The sequence below is a fragment of the Poecilia latipinna genome, unplaced genomic scaffold (assembly GCF_001443285.1).
Source record: "Poecilia latipinna isolate Pla-1442-1.1 unplaced genomic scaffold, P_latipinna-1.0 Scaffold1505, whole genome shotgun sequence".
In the NCBI taxonomy this organism is placed as follows: Eukaryota; Metazoa; Chordata; class Actinopteri; order Cyprinodontiformes; family Poeciliidae; genus Poecilia; species Poecilia latipinna.
In genome coordinates, this window is record NW_015114121.1 from 89,017 (window position 1) to 108,436 (window position 19,420).

At 37.4% G+C, this 19,420-nt stretch overlaps 1 protein-coding gene and 1 long non-coding RNA gene across 5 annotated transcripts in view; one reads left to right on the forward strand and one right to left on the reverse strand.

Annotated features, from left to right (window-relative positions):
* LOC106963199 (ras/Rap GTPase-activating protein SynGAP-like) overlaps positions 1-19,420 on the reverse strand; it is a 61,731-nt gene that overhangs the window by 33,194 nt on the left and 9,117 nt on the right. For 3 of the 4 annotated variants that reach the window (XM_015057980.1, XM_015057981.1, XM_015057979.1), the window contains exons 2-4: positions 15,103-15,206; positions 2,190-2,278; positions 1,976-2,097 (exon numbers count right to left, since the gene is read on the reverse strand). In XM_015057980.1, the coding sequence (XP_014913466.1) occupies positions 1,976-2,097; positions 2,190-2,278; positions 15,103-15,202 (311 nt within the window). In that variant the 5' untranslated portion in view covers positions 15,203-15,206. The remainder of the gene's footprint in view (positions 1-1,975; positions 2,098-2,189; positions 2,279-15,102; positions 15,207-19,420) is intronic. The other variant, XM_015057982.1, reaches the window with a different exon arrangement.
* Positions 12,031-14,998, forward strand: LOC106963201 (uncharacterized). Its single transcript, XR_001428146.1, has 2 exons — positions 12,031-14,501; positions 14,605-14,998. It is a non-coding gene; the product is annotated as an uncharacterized LOC106963201 (long non-coding RNA).

Here is a 19,420-nt window from a genome sequence, read left to right on the forward strand (position 1 = left end):
CACACACACACACACACACAATCCACTGGGTTAATTTATGATTCATTTCGACATCTGAAACACTGCATTTTACCACACGAGGTTTTCCCACATCCTCTGCTAAATTACACTTTCTTCGTTTTCCCATGTCGGACATCCACACCAGCCCCAAATATGTCTGCAAAGCGCCTCCTGCTGAGACGGGAAAGTGTGCCGTCAGCGATACATTTTTACTCCCTCTTGACATTCTTGTATTTCCCATATGGGCTTCGTGACTGGATTGTGTGAAGGTTGCATAAAATTTTGAAGCGCGAGATCCAGCTGAGGATGTGACCCTCCTCTTCCCCCCCCCCAACCCACACACACACACACACACACACACACAAAACAAGAGAAGAAGCCTGTCATGAGACGCTCCAAAGCTGCTGCATCTCGACAAAATGTAAAAAAGAAAAAGGGCTAAATAAATAAATAAAAGTCTCAGACACAATAAATATAAGCATTTGGTGGAAACAATTCCTCTGGTGTCACTAGAGCTTCACTTTGTTTCTATTTTTTTATTTTTTTTACATAATTAACTTTCAATGTGAAAGCATAACTGTTTAAACTTCTTTTATCAAGACAAAAAGTATCACAGATGCATATCAAATTATTTAACCGCCCAACTGCAAACTAGTTTTAGTTGCTCATTTCGTTCAGATGTTTGCAAAAAACACATTACAAACCAACAGTTTAAATAGTTTGGAGAGATTTTGTCCAAACTTAACACTAAATCAGTCAATATCAATGTCATTTAGCACAACTTGGACACAACAATAATCTTTTCCAGCATCCCATCGGATGACTTTTTGAAGTAAAATTTAACTCCCACTGGGCCAAGAGAAGCAATATTGCTTGTTTGTCACTTGTGTATCAGATTTTGTCACCAGAGTCAAAAACGCTGAACTGACTGCAGAAAACACTTAGGCCTTATGGCAGCAGTCACTGAGGTTTCAAATCCAACCAAAGAACTCTGAGATATGCACCACAGCTAACCTAAAGACACAAGAAGAGTCAGCTACAACTTGCTCACAACTCTACTTATTTGTAGAGTTGTGAGCAACAACTTTACAGAAAGGAATGATTCATTCCTTACTGTACAGGAATGAATCAAAACCTGAACTTTTCATGCCTATGGATCAGTAGTGTGCCAGGAAGACGACGAATAAAGCTCACGCTAAACAGAATTACAACCCTGGAGTAAAGCACATTGACGCTCTGGGATTTCTCTTCTTCCCCTGGTACTGGTAGCCTGCAGTGACTGCAAAGCAGACAAATTCAACAAGAATCCCACGGTTCCCAAGCTTATCTCGGAGTTCATCAAGGCTCGGTTTCAGAGAACGTCCAGCGCTGCTTTCATTGTCTTTTTACTTAAATTCTACTGAAAATCTCTGGTGGGATTGGAAAAAGGTTGCGACCGCACGGAAACCGAGGAATATAAATGAACCGAAGCCCATTCACCTGCATGTGGAGAGCTTAGATTCCTCAGAGATCCCGCCAGACTCTGCAGTCCAGTTATGAATCACATTTGCAGCAGGTCAAAGGAACAAAAGGTTGCTCTTTTTAAGTATTTAATATGCTGATCTTGACGGGGTTGAATAATTTTGAGGCTGGTATTTAAAACTGACATTTTGAGTTGGATTTGAAGAAAGCATTTGTAGAATTAGTCGAGCGCTTCTTGTTTCATTTATTATCTTTGGATCTAGCATGTATGTTTTGCAGAGAAACCCAACTAGCAGTGGGGGCTGAATAATTTTAGGTGCCACTGTAAATGTTGGCCTCTCAAAACATTTTAACTTTTTTCCAGTTTTTGTCGCAGCCCAATCAAACAACATCTGGGTGCTGGTCTATGTTGGGACCAAAGCAAGCCAGCAGTGAAGTGAATGTTTTAAAACAAAACTCAATAAAAACCTGAAAGTTATTTTTGTTTTCCACAAGTCAAACGTGCAAAACTTACCTCTCTTGGTCAGCACTACGAAACCGGGGCAGAATCATCTGCTTGAAGCTGCTGGTCCGGTCCAGCTTCGGCTGGCTCTTCGCCCTCTTGATGGAGCCCTTCAGCCTCCGATTGAGAAAACTCTAAAGATTAAACACAACAAACAAAGATCCCATAAACACCTCAGCGAGTCTGTACCAATGACGCTCGATCTGGTGTTTTTGGCTGAACTCACCGGCTGCCTGAAGGGCTGAGGGGTCGTGTTAGGAGGCGTCTCCATACTCGACTGCCTTACAGAGGCAAAACTTGCCCTGCGGGATTGGTCTGCAAGAGGACAATGTCATGAAAAACAGTCATGAATAAGATTTACATTGTCTAACAAATTAGTTGTGCTCTTTAATGTTCTATATTATCTTTTAAATCTTAATTATAAATGAAGGTCTCATTAAGATAAGACATATTTTAATTCACACAGTCACTGTCAACATGATTGCAAGATTTCAGTGCATTTTTATGGTCTCTTAGACTTTTGATTATTTCCAATGAAAGTTTATCATTGAACACTGTATTGTTCATCACATCGAACGTCTGACATAAAAAAATATATATATATGTATTTCAACAGTTTCCAAATACATAAACAAAAAGTATTTCCAAGTTGCTGCGATTAACCATGGTTTTAAAGCTGAGTTAAATTTTAGGAACCACACCATCTGGCTTTAATCTATGCCAGAACTGTACAATGAAGAAACCATTAAAATTGTTCTGACAACATGAAGTAGGCCAACAAATCTCAAAGCAACACATCACAGCCACATCTAAACAGTTAAGACAGAGAAGATAAGACAGCTTTATTGCCATTCTACGCACAAGGCGGGTGGTACAAAGACATTTTCTTGGCAGCACTCTGAAATACAACAAAAACGTACAGTGAAAGAGTGGGTTGAATATAAAAGTTTACACTTAGGGTACAACTATCGGCATTTCAGAGAAAAACAATAAATCAAGTCCAGAGTCAGACACGGTGGTGGTAGTGTGATGGTGTGGGACTGCTGTGCAGCTTCAGGACTCCCGCGACACAAAAAGCTAACTGTCACAGTCAAAAGGTGCTTGTACATATCGACTGTGAGAAAATGATCAACATCAGGCCTAGGAAATGTTCTGAACTGCACAGCTTAGTGCAGAATTATGCAAAAGAAAAGTTGATGCAAGAGAAATATGGGAAGTGAAGCCCACAGTCTGTGATGACTCATCTGGATACCTATAGCTTTAGTCTGTCCTTATGCTTGCACAAACTCAGCAACATGGTGATGGATCTATGAAAGTATGAGCAACTATCTTTAGGAAATCTCAGCTGACTCTTTTTCTGCATGGCCAAGAAAGATGATGTCAACGTAAACCTAAATCAGGAGGTTTATTTCTTCTCTTCCATGCTGTCTAAAGGCCGGCCTAAGCAGGAATTTAAAGATAACCACACAGTAGTGAGTATTTCTTACACTTACTAAAGCTCTACAAAAGGTGAAATATGTTATTATTGTACTGTGAACTTTAAGATGCTGCTTCTTCCAGACACATATTGTGGAATATGGTATANTTCTTAAAAGACTTTAATCTCCATCCTCATCTTTACCATTTTCACTGTTATTCCTTAGTAGCCTATTTGCACACATCAGATGAGAGAAAAAAGAGAGAAAGAAAGAAAGAAAGAGAGAAAGAAAGAAAGAGAGAAAGATAGAAAGAGAGAAAGAAAGAAAGAAAGAAAGAGAGAAAGAAAGAAAGATAGAAAGAGAGAAAGAAAGATAGAAAGAGAGAAAGAAAGAAAGAGAGAAAGAAAGAAAGAAAGAGAGAAAGAAAGAGAGAAAGAAAGAGAGAAAGAAAGAAAGAGAGAAAGAAAGAAAGAGAGAAAGAAAGAAAGAAAGAAAGTAAGAAAGAAAGAAAGAAAGAAAGAAAGAAAGAAAGAAAGAAAGAAAGAAAGAAAGAAAGAAAGAAAGAAAGAAAGAAAGAAAGAACCTTTCAACAGCCCTGCTAGACGACTGACATGAAAAACCTCAAGACCTCATGGACAATTAGAATTCAGAAAGTATGAGGCAGCATTTATGCTAAACAATGTAATAATTATCAAATAGTAAAAAGGAAAAAAAAACAGCATTTGTCATCTTCAGGTTGGCTGGCAAGTTTTAAATAAGTGATTTCTTGATTTAACAGGTCAGTCAGTAATCTGGCCTGAGGGTGGTTTATGAAATCAAACCTGAAAATGTGATTAATCAGCTTAAATTTTGGTTTAACAAGGCAGTGAATTATATTTACATATAACACCTATTTGGTCACATTTACTGAGGAACTAGAAATATTTCAGAGGGCCTTCAGATTAACTAGCGTAGAGCTAATTGACTGAACAGAACGGATGCCACTTAATCTGCATTTCAAGATTTATTTATAAATTTAAACATCCAATTCACCCTCTGCCATAAAACACAAATATGCCTATTAAGTACAAATGTGAGTATAAGCTCAAATTCTTGAAGTATTTCCTTAATTCCTGCAGTTTTACACCTGGATTATTCTGGTTATGTAATAAAACGTGCAGATTGATCTGTAATGTCTCGGGGGGTTTGTTGTTATTTTTTTTAAATCTAGACGCAGGTCTCATATTGTTTTTCACTCCACGGTTCTATTTTCGGCAGTGACTGATCTGATCTGTTGGGGTTTTGTCTTTTTTTTTTTTTTTTAGAACTTGGCCATTACCCTGAGGAGCTGTTTCATCCTTTTTTTTTCTTTTTTGCAAAGAGAATCAAGACACGCTGTCATCCTATGATTTTGATTTCCTCGCTCTCAGTGCCTGTAAGTAGGCTACTCTCCAGGTTCTATTCTGAATCACAGCTAATTGTTTGGTACCCATGGTAACAACTCCAAGGGCTTCTACTTGAAGTGTAAAAGATATTGGCACAAAAAAACTGCACAGCAACGATGATAGAAAAACACCAAGCAACACACAGCAAACAGTTGCATTTCTGCAAACCAGACGTGCAGAAAGGAGTCATCAGACGTATCAGCAGGCTCTGAGGGGCAATCACCCTCCGCTGGGGGGAAAGACTTCAGATTTTTATGAGTGTGTTCATGTGGAGCTAAATCACAACACAGCAAATCAATTGAATGACCTTGCGGAGAAAAAAAAAATATATATATATATATTTTATTTTTTTTGCGTGTCTATAGTCGCTCGCAATGAGGATCAATTAAAGTAAACATGACATATTAGAACACATGGATGTGTTTGGTCGGGCCATTCTGAATGTAAATTGCTCTCAAGACGGAGCGTGTGGGTGGCAACAGCCTCTAGCTAACTATGATACAGAGAGAGAAAGACGGAGAGAGAAAGACTAAGAGTGGGTGTTAAAGAAACAGAGTCAACCTTTATCATGTCTAATAATAAATGTTGGGAAACTTTGCATTTTTGACACTTTTGTACCTAAAATAGTGCATGAACAGATATCGATTCCACGGTTTTTAATAGGATAGAAGACATGAGAACTTTAGCTAATATGATATAAAGTCTAAGATATTGCTTTTAATTGTTCTGGATTAGAATGTGACTACATGATTGGGTTTGAATGAGAATAATCTTAAATTTAGGCACAAATGGATTGTGCAGCAGCACTGGATAAAATCAGCTGAGACCAGAAACATGCAACCAAGAGGCCCAACGGTGACTCTGGAGTAGCTGCAGAGAGCCGCAGCTCAGGTGAGCGAGTTTTTCGATTGGAGAACTTTTACCTGTGAACTCCACAAAATCTGTCCTTTGTGAAAAAGTGACAAGCAGAAAGTCACTGCTAAAACGAAGAAGTAAGAAGTCCTGTTTGTACTTTTCCACAAGCCATGTAGGGAATGCAGCAAACATGTAGAAGAAGAAGGAGCTCTGGTCATCTATGCATAACATCAGCCATGCAATTTTAGTATTACGTACATAAACTGTCTATTGGCCCTGAACTTGTGTTCTTATTTCTGTCTTATTTTTATTATTTAGCCTATTTTGTGCTTGATTTTCTTTTCTCTATATAATTAACCCTTCCAGACTGAACGTAGCGCTGAAGATCCAGCCAAATTTGCAGTACCGTAATTCCGCCACACTTTGTGCCATCTGAGAAACTGCACGAAGTGCATTTCTAAAAGGGGACACGTTCCATTTTCCAGCCAAATCTCAGGTTATCATGGTAATAATTTCACCCTCGCCGTAGCAGGGAGTGAAATTAATCTGAGGGGCAATCTTTTAATAGACGGTAAATTGTGAAAATAACTTGCTAGATATTGAAAGTTTCAGTTGTTATGGATAAATTGGCAAACATATTTACTCACAGGACATTTAAAGAACTGCATACAATTAAAATAAGCAAAAAAATATCCAGCTGGACGTTTGAAACTTAGGTCACAAAGGGTTGAACTGAATTTAAGTAAATTGAATTTAAACAGGAATTTGGAAAATAAACTTGTTAGATTAATCATACTGTTAAAAACTAATGTACACAGTTCAACATCAATCATTCAATAAACCAGAGACTCAAACAGTTAAAAAACCAAACCAAAGAATATTGTATATAAACTATTTCCATACCAGTGGTGAATTTGTGGGTCACCAGAGACTTTCTGCAGATCAGAATAATTACTTTAAGAAATGCACAAAAAGGCAAGCAGTGAATATTGAAAATGAGATGTTATAACTGCAGAACAAAAGTGTCATTTCTGGCAGGTTCTGATCTAAAATATGTTCCTGTAGAGGAGGCAGAAAAGTTATTTAAACTTTAATTTGGGTAAAGCATCTGGACTTCCTTAAAATATTTTAAAATTAAATGTTGGATCCAAAAAGGCAACTTTTGTTTGTAATGCTTCCAAGCAGAAAGAACCCATTTAATCTTAACATATACACAAATCCATAATTTATATGTAATAACTATACAATTGGTCAAAGCTTTATGTACTGCAATTACAGGTCTTTATGCAAATATGCCTGTGTAAAAATTTATTCTTTTAGCAACTTCAGTGGTGCTAAAAGCAGCAACAACATGCAAAGTTGATTTTCCAATTATTTAAATCCCTAGAGAACTATTCCCACAAAAACTGGCATATTAAGATGAACTAAATATGATATTTGGAGAGTATCAGTATAGAGGAGTGGGGGGTTTTAAACCACAAAAGTAGCGAAGGAAGTCCCTGTCCTCGGGTCTTATTAAAAACAAATCTCAAGATTCGACATGATCAAGTTTTTGCACCTAGCATAGAAGCTGTTAACCTTCTCTCTCCGTTTCATTTGCTCACAGCGTTATCGGAGTTTTGGGTTCTCTGGAGAAAACTGCAGAGTCAAAAATGAAATTCTGGCCCAAATTCCCAGAGAAAAACAGACAGGTTTCACCTGGGTTGGATTATTACTGACAAAATGCAACTAAATGTGTCCATTTTAGCAAAGTGCAGTCAAGCAGCTACATGCATTATATATCTTTAACCCCCAAAAAACTAAATAATACTTAGGTAAATGCTATTCAGGTAATAGATCTGAGTAAGACTGAAATAGATTTCATTGTGGCTGCCTGTTTTGTTGATGTTGCACTCTAGCTTGAATGGTGTATTTCCAGTCACAGGCCACAAACATGGGATCTCGGTGTGACTGGTCTGGAGCATCTAACAACAACAGGCCTGCAGTGACTCACAGACAGGCCTGCTGGGGCAGATACTGCATTCATGTCACATGGAAGTGTCTGTAATTGCCATATTCCATCTAGCAAACACAGTTCATGATAGCAGCTAACCAGCAATTATGGGAAAACAATTTGCTCTTTTTCTGATGGCTCCAATCCGCAATGTAGGTCAATTAGGTTACCTTAAGATATATTTTCTATCAATCTCCTCTGGTAATGTAGCTTTTGAATTCAAATTGCAGTGCAAAAATTGTAATTATTGAAAATGCAAATTGAAGCCAGACGTTGATAATGACCCTGAGTGAAAATCCACTCAGGAATAAAAACAAATACACCTATAAATTTATATTAAATGAAAAGAATTTCCTTCTTTTCACCTCAGGAATATTGCCAGATTTAGAAATATCTTTTCCAGGAGTGAATGTGGAAGAAAAACTGATCCATGCATTTGTTACTTTAAGTGTTACTTTGTGAACTTAGTGTAAACATAAGTTCACAAAATTTAGTGCAACTTGCTGGGTCTCAATAGATAGAACACTTCTTAAATTAAGTTAAATAATTAACCAAACTTATCGCAATGTTTGATTAATTATAATGCATGTGTGACTGAATTGGAATGACTTGCTTATAAAGCGCCTCAAGATAACATTTGTTTTGAATTAGCGCTATGTAAATAAACTGAAGTGAATTAAATTAGTTTATGTTTAATAAAGGAATGACACAGGTAATAGTGAACATATCAAAATAAGCTCTACAAAGGCAAAGAAAAAGCCAAGAGTAGCTGATTTTTGTCAGTATTTCGAATGCATTTCTGCTCTCATCTGCAAATTATTTTGCAGATACAAATTAAATTGTCGCCCAGCTCGGTCTGATGGGCTATAAAAAGGTTTCTCATTACCATGCTTTCACAAAAGGAGCATCTCATTATGATTAAAAGCAAAGACCTCTCAAGACCTTCAAACCCCCCTATCATTGCAAAACATACTGATGGAACTGGTCATGGCCACATATCAAAATTTCTCACCCAATGTGGTTTTTCTACGCACGCTGCACAAAAACTATGTTGAGACTAGTTTCCAGTTTGCTACGCAACATTTTGACGAGACGTCGGAAATATTGGGAGGATATGGAATAGTCTGGTCAAATCATCAGGAAATATAACTCTGGATGTGATTGAAGAAAAGTGGGACATGGGCTGAATTTACATAATGTATATCCAATCTTATGAACCTTAGCGCTTTAAATCTAGTATCATTTTCACCCAGCTGAATTGACAGTTATATTACTTTCACTTTTATTTTTTACGTGATGGAAAGCTCGGTTTGCAACTTGGAGTGCCCAAAGGCACACAGGAAGCTGGAACTAAAACAACTTTTAGATTGTGTGACAACTACTTTCTCCACTGATCCGCAATGACAGAGTTCATCTAATTAAAGGAAGGATGAAAAGAAAATTGTACAGGGACATTCTTTATAAGAATCCAAAAGCCAAATATAAACTTTGATTTCAGAGAATAAAACTGCTGGACTCTCCCAGTCAATAACGTGTCTTGAATTCAATTGAAAATCTATGGAAATAAATAAAGATTGGTGGACAACAAAAGAGGCTTTGCTAAATTATGTTCAGTTCTGTGTCACACAAAACTTGATTTAGAAGCTATTCTGTTTTGATTTCTTTGTATGAGGAAAACTGTTTGATTTCAGCATCTGCTACGGATTTTGTCATTAGGTTCCATTACGAATATTTATATGTTGTTGGCTATTATGAATCACAGTGTTGACAGATGCACAACTTTGCTTTTTTCACTCTTTATTTCTGGAATCGTATACATTACACAATGTTCTCTCAGAATTAATGAACAGAGACAAAAGCAATAAACGACAACACAAACTATGAATAATTGAGACAACTAACGTTTTCTCGAGGCACAACAGTCACATGAGTGGTTTTCTAACTGCATTGTGACCGACGCCTACAAAAACTACCCCCATATAGTTGGCTGCGACTCCCACATATCTTAGCCAGATGTTGAGTTTGCACGAATCTTGAGGGTTTTTCTAATAAATGATGTTGGATTTTCTGTTTGTTTTTGATGAGATTTGCCAGCAACACCCACCTCTTGGATGTTTGACAAATTTTCCTCTGGGAGCTAAAGGCCTCTGGAGACCACGGTGGAACACGTGTTCTCCGTACCCATTTCTTATCCGCGAATAGATTGAACTGTAGTTCATTGCAATTATAAGTATTAAGACGTTGCTTTAAAATAGCCCAAATATTATACATCTTTCTGTTTGTGATTCTGTTTGCTGCTGTTGCCCATTTGAGCTGGCCTGAGATGCTGTGAGGTGAATTGTGCCTCTCTTAAGCTCTATAATACAGACTTACACTTGTATGTAAACCCAAACCAGATATAAAAATACTTATAGCACTATCACACTATCTGTTTGTTGTATCAGTAGCTTTAAGTGACTTATAATGACCCAAAGAAATGATTTAATCTCATTCAACTTTATGCAGACACTCAGTCTGCACTAGTGAAGATTTACTCCCCTCGTCATGCTGCATGCGCAATATCACTGGTATGGCAGAGATTAGCCTTGTTTTATAAGTAATTCAGTAAATAACTAGTAAAAAAATTGAGAAAAATCATAAACGGTGTCTAGAGCATTGAAGTTTTATCTGAGGATGGTCAGGCAATTTTAATGATAAAAACAGAAAAATGTGGCATCAAAATTTAATTTAGCTTCCTAGATCTCTAGCACAAAGTCAGCTGTACACCCCCTACCCAATTACATACACAATGCGAGTAATATACTTAGAATACTTATAAACACAAATTAATTCGCTCCAGTTTAGACTACTGTCAAGAAAATTTTCTCAAACACTTGCATGTGGCTAGATAAGCATTACTTTGGTCTCCTAACATAATAAATTTGCTAATGGCCTAGCTAAAATTAGAAAGCACATAGATCACTGATTTATCAAATTCATTTCACAGTTTCTGCAGATACGTGCCGCACAACAGCTTCATATTTCTCTCCAAGCCAGAATCTTGCCACCAGTTATGTAAAAAAAAAAAAAAAAGTCTGATGAAAAGAGTTGGAAGAGCTCGACTGTCACTGGAAAAAAAAACCCTGTTAAACCTGAAATCAGTCAACAATCTGAGGTGTTAAAATCAATGCAGGTGTGTGAACGTCACTGTTGGGTTGTTGCTAAAATGATTCAGCATTTTATGACGAAAATAAACTGTGAAACCCTTAAATTTAATGATGAGAAACTGAAATTGGACAATGCAGGACGTTGTCATTTAGAGATGAAAAGTGAGCAATGTCAATTCTTTAAATATAAAGTCTTTGCAATAAACAGCTTCTGTAACAAAAAAGGAGGTAGCTTTGTATTTGTGTTTTCTTAGGTTACATGAGCTTATTTGTAGCAAAGGTATCTCAAAAGTCTTAAATATCAGCGAGGTCAAAAGAGGAGTTTGTGAGAATCAAAGATGAAAAAAAGAAGCCAAAAGCAGAATAAAATCTGAAAGAAAGAACTATTAAAACTTTTTGTTTGTTATCAAAACTAATCTTAATTATTTATTCAATCCTCTGAAGATATAAGGATAATAAATTTAAAAGCTCATCTGAACTACAATGTCAATAAGTTTTACGTTTAGGATTTCAGTGTTTTCCAAACTTTCATGGTATAAAACAACCTATATTTATTTTGTTGTTCTTCAGTTTAAATGATCCAGGTTTTTCAAGGTTCTAAAGTGATTTAAATCTAAACTCAGGGGTAGAAAAAACAAACCACAAGTCTTACGCTGTGATTATTTATTAAACAAAAATTAAGCCGAAATAGATTTTGTGATAATTAATTCAAAGCTGAGATTCAAGCTAAACAGCCGAAGCTTTAGATTTGAAAAGAGGTCAAGTAACTTAATGAAAATCACTGTAGAGATTTTATTTTTTTTAAAAATGCTTTGTAATTATGTTCTATTGTTATGGATTTTACCTGAACAGCTCTACTGAATATTAGGTTCTCTATAACTAATATAGTAATTATCCACTAAAATACTTCATGTGCAATTATTTGCAACGGCTTGAGCAGGTTTGAATATTAAAGTACAATGAGTGAGTGTTAATCCTGCTTTGAACTACATTCAGAAAGCTGACACATCAAATAACTACCACTTTATTTATTTTCTACTCCTTATTTAATGACCACTGAAAACAGCAACGGCAGGAAAACGCCTGCACACACCTGAACGCAGTTTGTTAACTTACTTTGTGTGAAGACTAGTAATGATTTGAAGCTCCTGTTTCTACATCTGGATGTGTTGTGATGTTGAAGATTTGGCTAGACGTGGAAAAAAAAAAAAAAAAAAAGCGGAAAATTACCTGTCAAAACTGAGCCGCGTCGAATCTGAATGGCTCGCTGCAAGCCATATTTTTAGACCAAGTTGGCCCATTCAAAGTGACAGCTTGGTGTTACGTCTCAGTTTGAGTGGGTAGTCACTGCAGGTATCCAAATAAATGTGCTTAAGCAGAGTAAAAAGTGTTATACATCCACTTCTGGTGCAGAAGTTTCAGAAGAGATACCACGAAGTTTGGACAAAAAACAAAGAATAAAAGTGTTTTTCCACTTGTGTGGGATTTTTTTTATCCTGAACTCCAGTCTTGAATAACTCAGACTAAAGTGGCTATTCTCCATATTAAACTCAGCAATCTTTACAATTTGAAACCAAACAAATAGGTCAAATGTGCTGAAAGTTAAAACCGCATAATGAACAGAGCTGTCCAATCGGCATGACTGACAGGAAGAAAACCGCCTGGCAACCACTTAGTGGCTCTTTGACAGGCCAGCAGCAACACTCCAGGGGGTTTTAGTATGAGCTGCGATTTACAAAACACAGACTGAAATTGTGGATGCCAAACGCGCCGCAGCCGTTTAGAGGAAGAAACGTGAAGGGATTGCATCTTGCAGAGCCTTTTACATTCTAAACAAAACCCTCAAAGGGTAACAAACCCCTAATGTGAAGAAGTAAACATGGATGTGAAAACATCTTGAACTGTCCAGTTTTGTGATAACAGTCTTCCAAAACAAAACACAGAGGTGCAATAGTGTGGTGAGGTTAAACATAAAACTGTCAAACGTAGTTTCAAGGGATCATGAACTCTTTGAAATACCAAGAGACTTTGATGGATTTTAGCAGCAAATGGAAAACAGATTAGCAGAATAAGGATGCCAAACAAAAGTGGTTCACTATGAAATAATAAACATTTTTTTAAAGGTCAGACAGAGTTTAAGGCCGGTAGAAAACTTACAAGATCAGATTAGCATAATAAAGGACACAATATTCTAAAAAAAAAAAAAAAAATCAAAAGAGATTGTGAAAGTAGGATTGATCAATGATCCTAACTCGATGCTCGAACCAGGGAGGAAACCAAATGCTACTCTAGTGCCAAAAGAGAGCATAATACTGACAGCATGGAGCGTGCTGCACATCAAAACAGTGACTTTTAAAGAAAGTAAGTTGGACGATTATATTTATATAAATTTAAAAAAAAAGCTCCACCTCTGGCTGTAGTCGGAGCCACTCCGGCGCTATGTTTAGAAACATCACTGTAACGAGGTAAATGCACACTGCACAGAAGAGGCAGAGCAGCGGGATTTAAAAGAAGTGGTGGGTGGAGGGGTTCAGGAAGAGGGGGCACTGTGGGCGGGAGAGATCCACAGAAAGAAAAAAAAAAAAAAACTGCAATCAGTCTGAATCCTGACAAGCTTTTTGAGAAAACTGGCTAAGCTCACAAACACAAAACAAAACAAAAAAAAGTTTGGACTTGCAGCGTTTTGTGACCAGCATTTCCTGAGCGAGAGCTCCGGTGAAAATCCACAGCAGCCTGAATAAATAAGCAGAACTCGTTTTCTATCATGTGTTTTTTCAGCATTCCTGTCTTCCTCCTGCCTGTTTCTATGCTTCTGTGTGTGTGTGTGTGTGTGTGTGTGTGCGTGTGTGCGTGTGTGTGTGTGTGTGAGCTCCAGCCAAAGGGGAGTGTGGCCTCGTTGCCATAGGAACATGCTTGCTAGCGTGTGCACTGCTCTCCATCAAACTACCTTCATTTCTGCTAATGTATTTAGAAGCGTCATTACTGTGCTTGTGAATGGATGGATCCAAATGAAGTAAGTGGAGTCAAGCAGGCGTGACTCTACAGACGTACCGAGGGGACGACCAGATACGGGAGGAGGAGGAACCTCAAAGCTACAAGCAGCAACAGATCAACGGAGGTCTTGTTATGATGTTGCACAGAGATGAGCGTTAAAAAGTGGATAAAGAAATGGATAAAACATAAAATAATAAACCAAACAATAGTGCAACACATCAAAACGTCTCTCTTTAACCCATGAATGTGTAATGCATTTAGTAAATCATTAGAATTTCTTGCTGATCTGTTTTAAATAAATATTTTGTTCCATCGTTTAACTTTTGTCTGAAACGTGAAAGGTCAAGGTGAGTTTTGCACCGCTCTCCTCCTCAACCATCACTGTAGTACAATAAAATATTGAATGTTTTATTAAGTAGTAATAGTAGCTATGCTAACATTAGCTTGAAAATCACATTGTGAAACATGGGGAGCAGAGAGAGACAGAAAGGATGAAGTAAACACCCAGAAAATAAAGTCTTATTGCAAGTAATTCAGAACGTTTTTAACGCTGTTCATTCTTTCTGACTACAAGCATTGTGTTGTTTGTTGTTGCCCCCTCCCCCAGGTGGCGCCACCGGCAGTAAGATTCCTAAACTCTGGTATGAGTTAAGAGGCTCCCGACATCCATCCTGCTGGATTACATCACCGAAATGCAGCTCAAACAAGGTAAATTCCCAGAGTAGCTGGAAGCAAACAAACAGTATCTAGTTTGTTTCTGTCTTTCATTTTTAACTGGTATTTTTAATGCTTTGATATTACAAAACAACAGGTTTATATGCTGCGTCGACTGTCCTGGAGCCAACTGAAGACGACGTTTTAATCCACGGATGGGAGAAGGAAGACTTGGAGTCTATTAAAGAGAATGTAAAAAGGGAATGGCACTATCTAACCCAGAGGATGGTAACATAAAACAGAAGGAGTCTGACGATGTGGGGCTCAGAGGAAACGTGACGCTCCAGTGGAGGATACAGGGAAAAGGGTATATAAAAAAAAACAAACTTCAATACACAAAGGGAGTTTTTCTGAAAAAAAAAAAAAAAAAAAAAAGACTGAAAAGTCATGACATGAAAAGCAGAAGTCAGACAGGCATTAAAAACCTTTCACCACTGAAAACAGAGCAAACAGCAGCCTTGCGAATACATATAAAAACACAGATAGAGAAAAACCTCAGCGGACCACAAGGCACGGACTGGAGGACGAGGCTGGGCAACGACACAAAGCTGACAGGAGCAGAGAAGCAGACGGGTTCGTGTCTGGACTGACTCACTTGGCGTCAAAACTCCCGGTCCACCACAGCAAACCTCCGCTTGACCAACCAAGCCAAACTGACCCTGATGCGGCAGCCACGTCTTTGAAGAAGTGTCCATGCAGCTATATGGCACAGACACAAGTAGAGTTCGCACTTTCAGTTTTAATGAACCAACAACCTCAACAGTCACAGAGATTAAATAAATAAATAACATGAAATGTAAAAATGTATATATAATTTTTTTAAAATGCACTTTTTAACCTTGGCAGATTTGGTTGTTGTCACAAACTTCAATGTGTTTTAATATAACTTTATCAAAAAAAAACAAAAGTGGTGTGTAGTAATGAGGTGGGAGGAAAAGGATAAATGTTTTCATACTTCTAAAATGTGCATTTGTTTTCACTACCCTTTAGTCTGATACCCCTAAATAAAAACCAATACAATAATGCATACAAAGCACTAGTAAACAAACAGTTTTATGGAAACCGAGGAACGCAGCAGACAAGTCAAGATTAAACTTGTAAACAAAGCAATTTCTGAGAGAAAGTAATGAAAAATCCTCATGTGGTAGAAGATGCTCTCGTTACATGATTTAACTTTTTGGCCTCCATGGAAACTGAAACCACATGTCACTGATCACATCATCCACATTCTGAGACGTGGCGGCGGTGGCAGCATCGTGCTGTGGGCAGCCAGATCTTTAGGAGGGACAGAAAAGCTGCTCAGAGTTGACAGGAAGCTGTAAAAGATTTGAGTGTGGAGCAGATAGCCAAAAGCTACAATGAGCTGGTCAGGGTCAAAGGTCACCAGCTGCTAGGCTGTAGTCCAGACCTTCACAAAAATGCATTTCCTTGTGGATCCTGGGCAATGAATAGATTTTGACGGAGCAGTTTCAGTTGAATCTGTAAAGTCAGTTAATCTTGGAAGTCACTTTTAAGCCGTGCAACAGTTTCCAGATTTACAGCTGCTCAGTTATGGCTGCGCGCGCATTGACAGTGTTTACAAAAAATATTCAGACAAAAAACAAAAAAAAACATTTAGTGTCAAAGTGAAAACTGGTTTCTTCAAAAATAATGACAAACATAATTGAATAAACATTCCTCTCCTTTAAAGTGACTGACCGATTTCAACTGAGGTCCAGCCAAGTGGTGTTTGTAGTCTCACAATGAGAAGAATAAAGATCATCCGAGTGTAGCGAGTGTGTGTCAAGTGAGTTTAACCATTACAACAGTGGAGCATAGTGGTGGCAGCATCATGATGCAGAGACGCTTCTCAGAAGGCTTGGAAAGGTAGAAAATAAAACAAATGAAGCAAAACACAGGAAAATCCTGGAGGATAATCTGCTTCAGAGAACTTTTATTTTCCAGCAAGACAATGAGCCAAAGTGTCCAGCTGAAGCTACACTGGGTTGAAGACAACAAGCTGGAGGTACTAGAGTGGCCCAGTCAAAGCTCAGACCTCAATTTGATAGAGCATTTGTGGCTGGGCCTGACAAGGACAGTTCACACAGCCAATCCCTACAAAACCTGACAGAGCTTGGAAATATTTACAAGGAAAAATTGAGGATGCAAATGCAAACCTGACTCAGACTTATCCACACAGACTCTGTAGCTGCATCCAAAGGAAGATATAGTAAATATGGAGGTGAATATTTATGCAATTATCTATTTTATGTTCAATATTTTTAATTATTATTTTGTAGAAATCAGTTTTCACTTTTTTTTTTTTGTCAAAACCAAATTTTGTTGATTGATATGCAGCAATAAAAGGGGAAAATATCCAAAGAAGTGAATACTTTGTAATGCACACAAAGGGAGAGAAAACCCAGCAAGCAGTGAGGTGAAAAAAATACCAGTTTGACAAAATTATACCATAACTGAATTCATAAAGGTCAGCTCTGAAATAAGAAAGGTTGTCATGGAAAACTGGACTTTTAATCCGAAAGACTCAGAGCCGTCCTAACTTAAGTGTTCAGAGACGGGGGCGATTATTAAAAAGCCAAACGGCTACCGTCAAGAAAAACAAAATCAGGTATACGTGTGAAATAAAAACAACAAACACTTTTTATATCAGCATCAGTATGTGTTTTTTTTTTGTAGTTCCAACACATATTTCTGATCGGAGTCGATCACCTCAGAGGGTGTCAGACACATCATCGATGGTTGCAGGATACCGGCCCCCATTTCAACACATCAAGCTAAATGTCTGATTACCTCTTCAGCATCCAATCAAGTTTAACACAGTCCTGCTAATGACTCCATTATTAGATTCGAGTGCGTTAAAGCAGAGACACATCTTCGCTGGAACCTCCAGGGATCTCCGACTTCAGCCACATTCCTGCAACTTTTTTGATGCGTTCCTGCTCAAAAACACACCTGACTCAAGTGTCTGATTTACAGACCAGATAATCACTCATTCGTTTTATTCAGATGTTGGAACAGGGATGCATATAAAAGTAGTGGCTGGAGTTGGAGAAGCAAAACGTATGTAAATCAAGGTTCTGAACACTGCCTTAGTTTAAACATTAATTACACTTCACTTCTTTTTAAGGCTTAAGAAATATTTTTGTTTGACTATTTGTAATTATTTCCTCTTCTTTGTTACGCACTACTTTGTGTTCTCTCACATACAATTTTCTAAATACATCGAAGTTTGTGATTGCAAAATAAAATATGAAAATGTTAATTTTTGCAATTTTTTTTTTTCTAGTGAGCAGTAAGTTCCTCTCAGAAAAGCCGATGTTCATCTGACTGAGTTGAATGAAATGACTTATTAGAGGTATAATCAGTCCTGATTGCGCTCTGAAACATCGTGTTTTTCATGGAGGTTTTTCTACATGCAGCCTTTTATAGTTGCCCTTTCCAAACTAAATGTCACCAAGCTGCTCAACCACAAGCTGCTACCATGATTAATTGATAAGCATTCCTACAGACACATCAGCGTTTTGAGATTCCCTTCTAGTCATGTTAGCAGGTGCGGGAAAACACTCTGCTTTGAATTTTCACTTGTATCCGATGTGATGTTTGCTTTAAAAACAGCTCATTAAAATGCAATATTCTTCTCTTTGCCTACTGAGAAATCCAAAACCATGATCAATTTATTAGATGTTGAATATTTCTTGTGTCTGGAGCGTTTCTGCAAAACGCAGAAGACTTTGGATCTTTAAACAGCACCGAGTGAAATCATTTTGACCAGAAGTGTCTGACAGCTTTTCAGCTTTTAGGTGAGAACATTTCACCGATGAAATTCTCACAGATATCAGTTTAAAGTAGTTCAGGTTTTCTAACATCCAATTGGGATTTGGATCAATATCTTGAAAGTGTGATTATTAATCCATAAATTCCAACAATTCTCCACCGAGTTCAGCATTTTGTGCACGAAAATAAGGCTTACTAGTTGTTATTATTAACATTTTATTACTTATTTTATGTTATTTAAAGTTGTATTGAATCGGTTACTACCGAACAAACCTACGCAACAGCAAAGTCCTTTAAAATTGGCCGACAACTATTTAGAAATCATAAAAAAACCGCAGAAAGGTGCAAGTCATGTCAGCGCTGGGCCATTTCGAAAAAGATTTCCGTCATGGGAGATGTGTTTCTGTATTCTTCTGTCTTTTTAGAAGGACATGGACAGAAAATTCTCCAGACCCAAAACAAAATGGACCATTTGGACTGTTATCATCAACAGGTCTAAATGCCAAGCTTTGTGGGAATACATCAGAGCGCTAAGAGAAGGAATGCTGTCATTCTTTGCTGAAAGACAAAATGAAATCTCTTTAAGATGGCTCCGTTTCTCTGAATATCCACACATATTTCATTATGGTTGATATATAGACATATTTTTTTAATATTACAAAAAGAAAGACAGGAGAACTAGATGTGGGATGCTGTCCTAAGTTGTTCCTTCCACACAATGCACTTCTGGTTAGTAAAACATTCAAAATCACCTTATTTTATTGCACATATTAACACCATGAAAGAGGAAAAGAGAGAGAGAAAAAAAATAAATCTTACAAGACATTTATACCTGCAGATCTTTGGGTAAAATATTTGGGAGAAATTTCGCCTTAAAGTGTCACCATCATCTTTTATCAAGACTTTGCGAACCTAATATTTAAAAACTGAAGCACATTAGCAAAACATTGAAGCTCCTGTGAGATACTATAGAAAAATTGCACAAATAAATGAAATAATCCGGTTTTTATTGCTTAGGTTATTAAAATGAAAATATCTTTTGTACACACATGAAAACATGAGAACCTGACCTACTGTAGTGGCCACATGGGCAGTCAGAGAATCGGATCGTGTTGAAGTGGAAAGATTTTTTTTTTTTT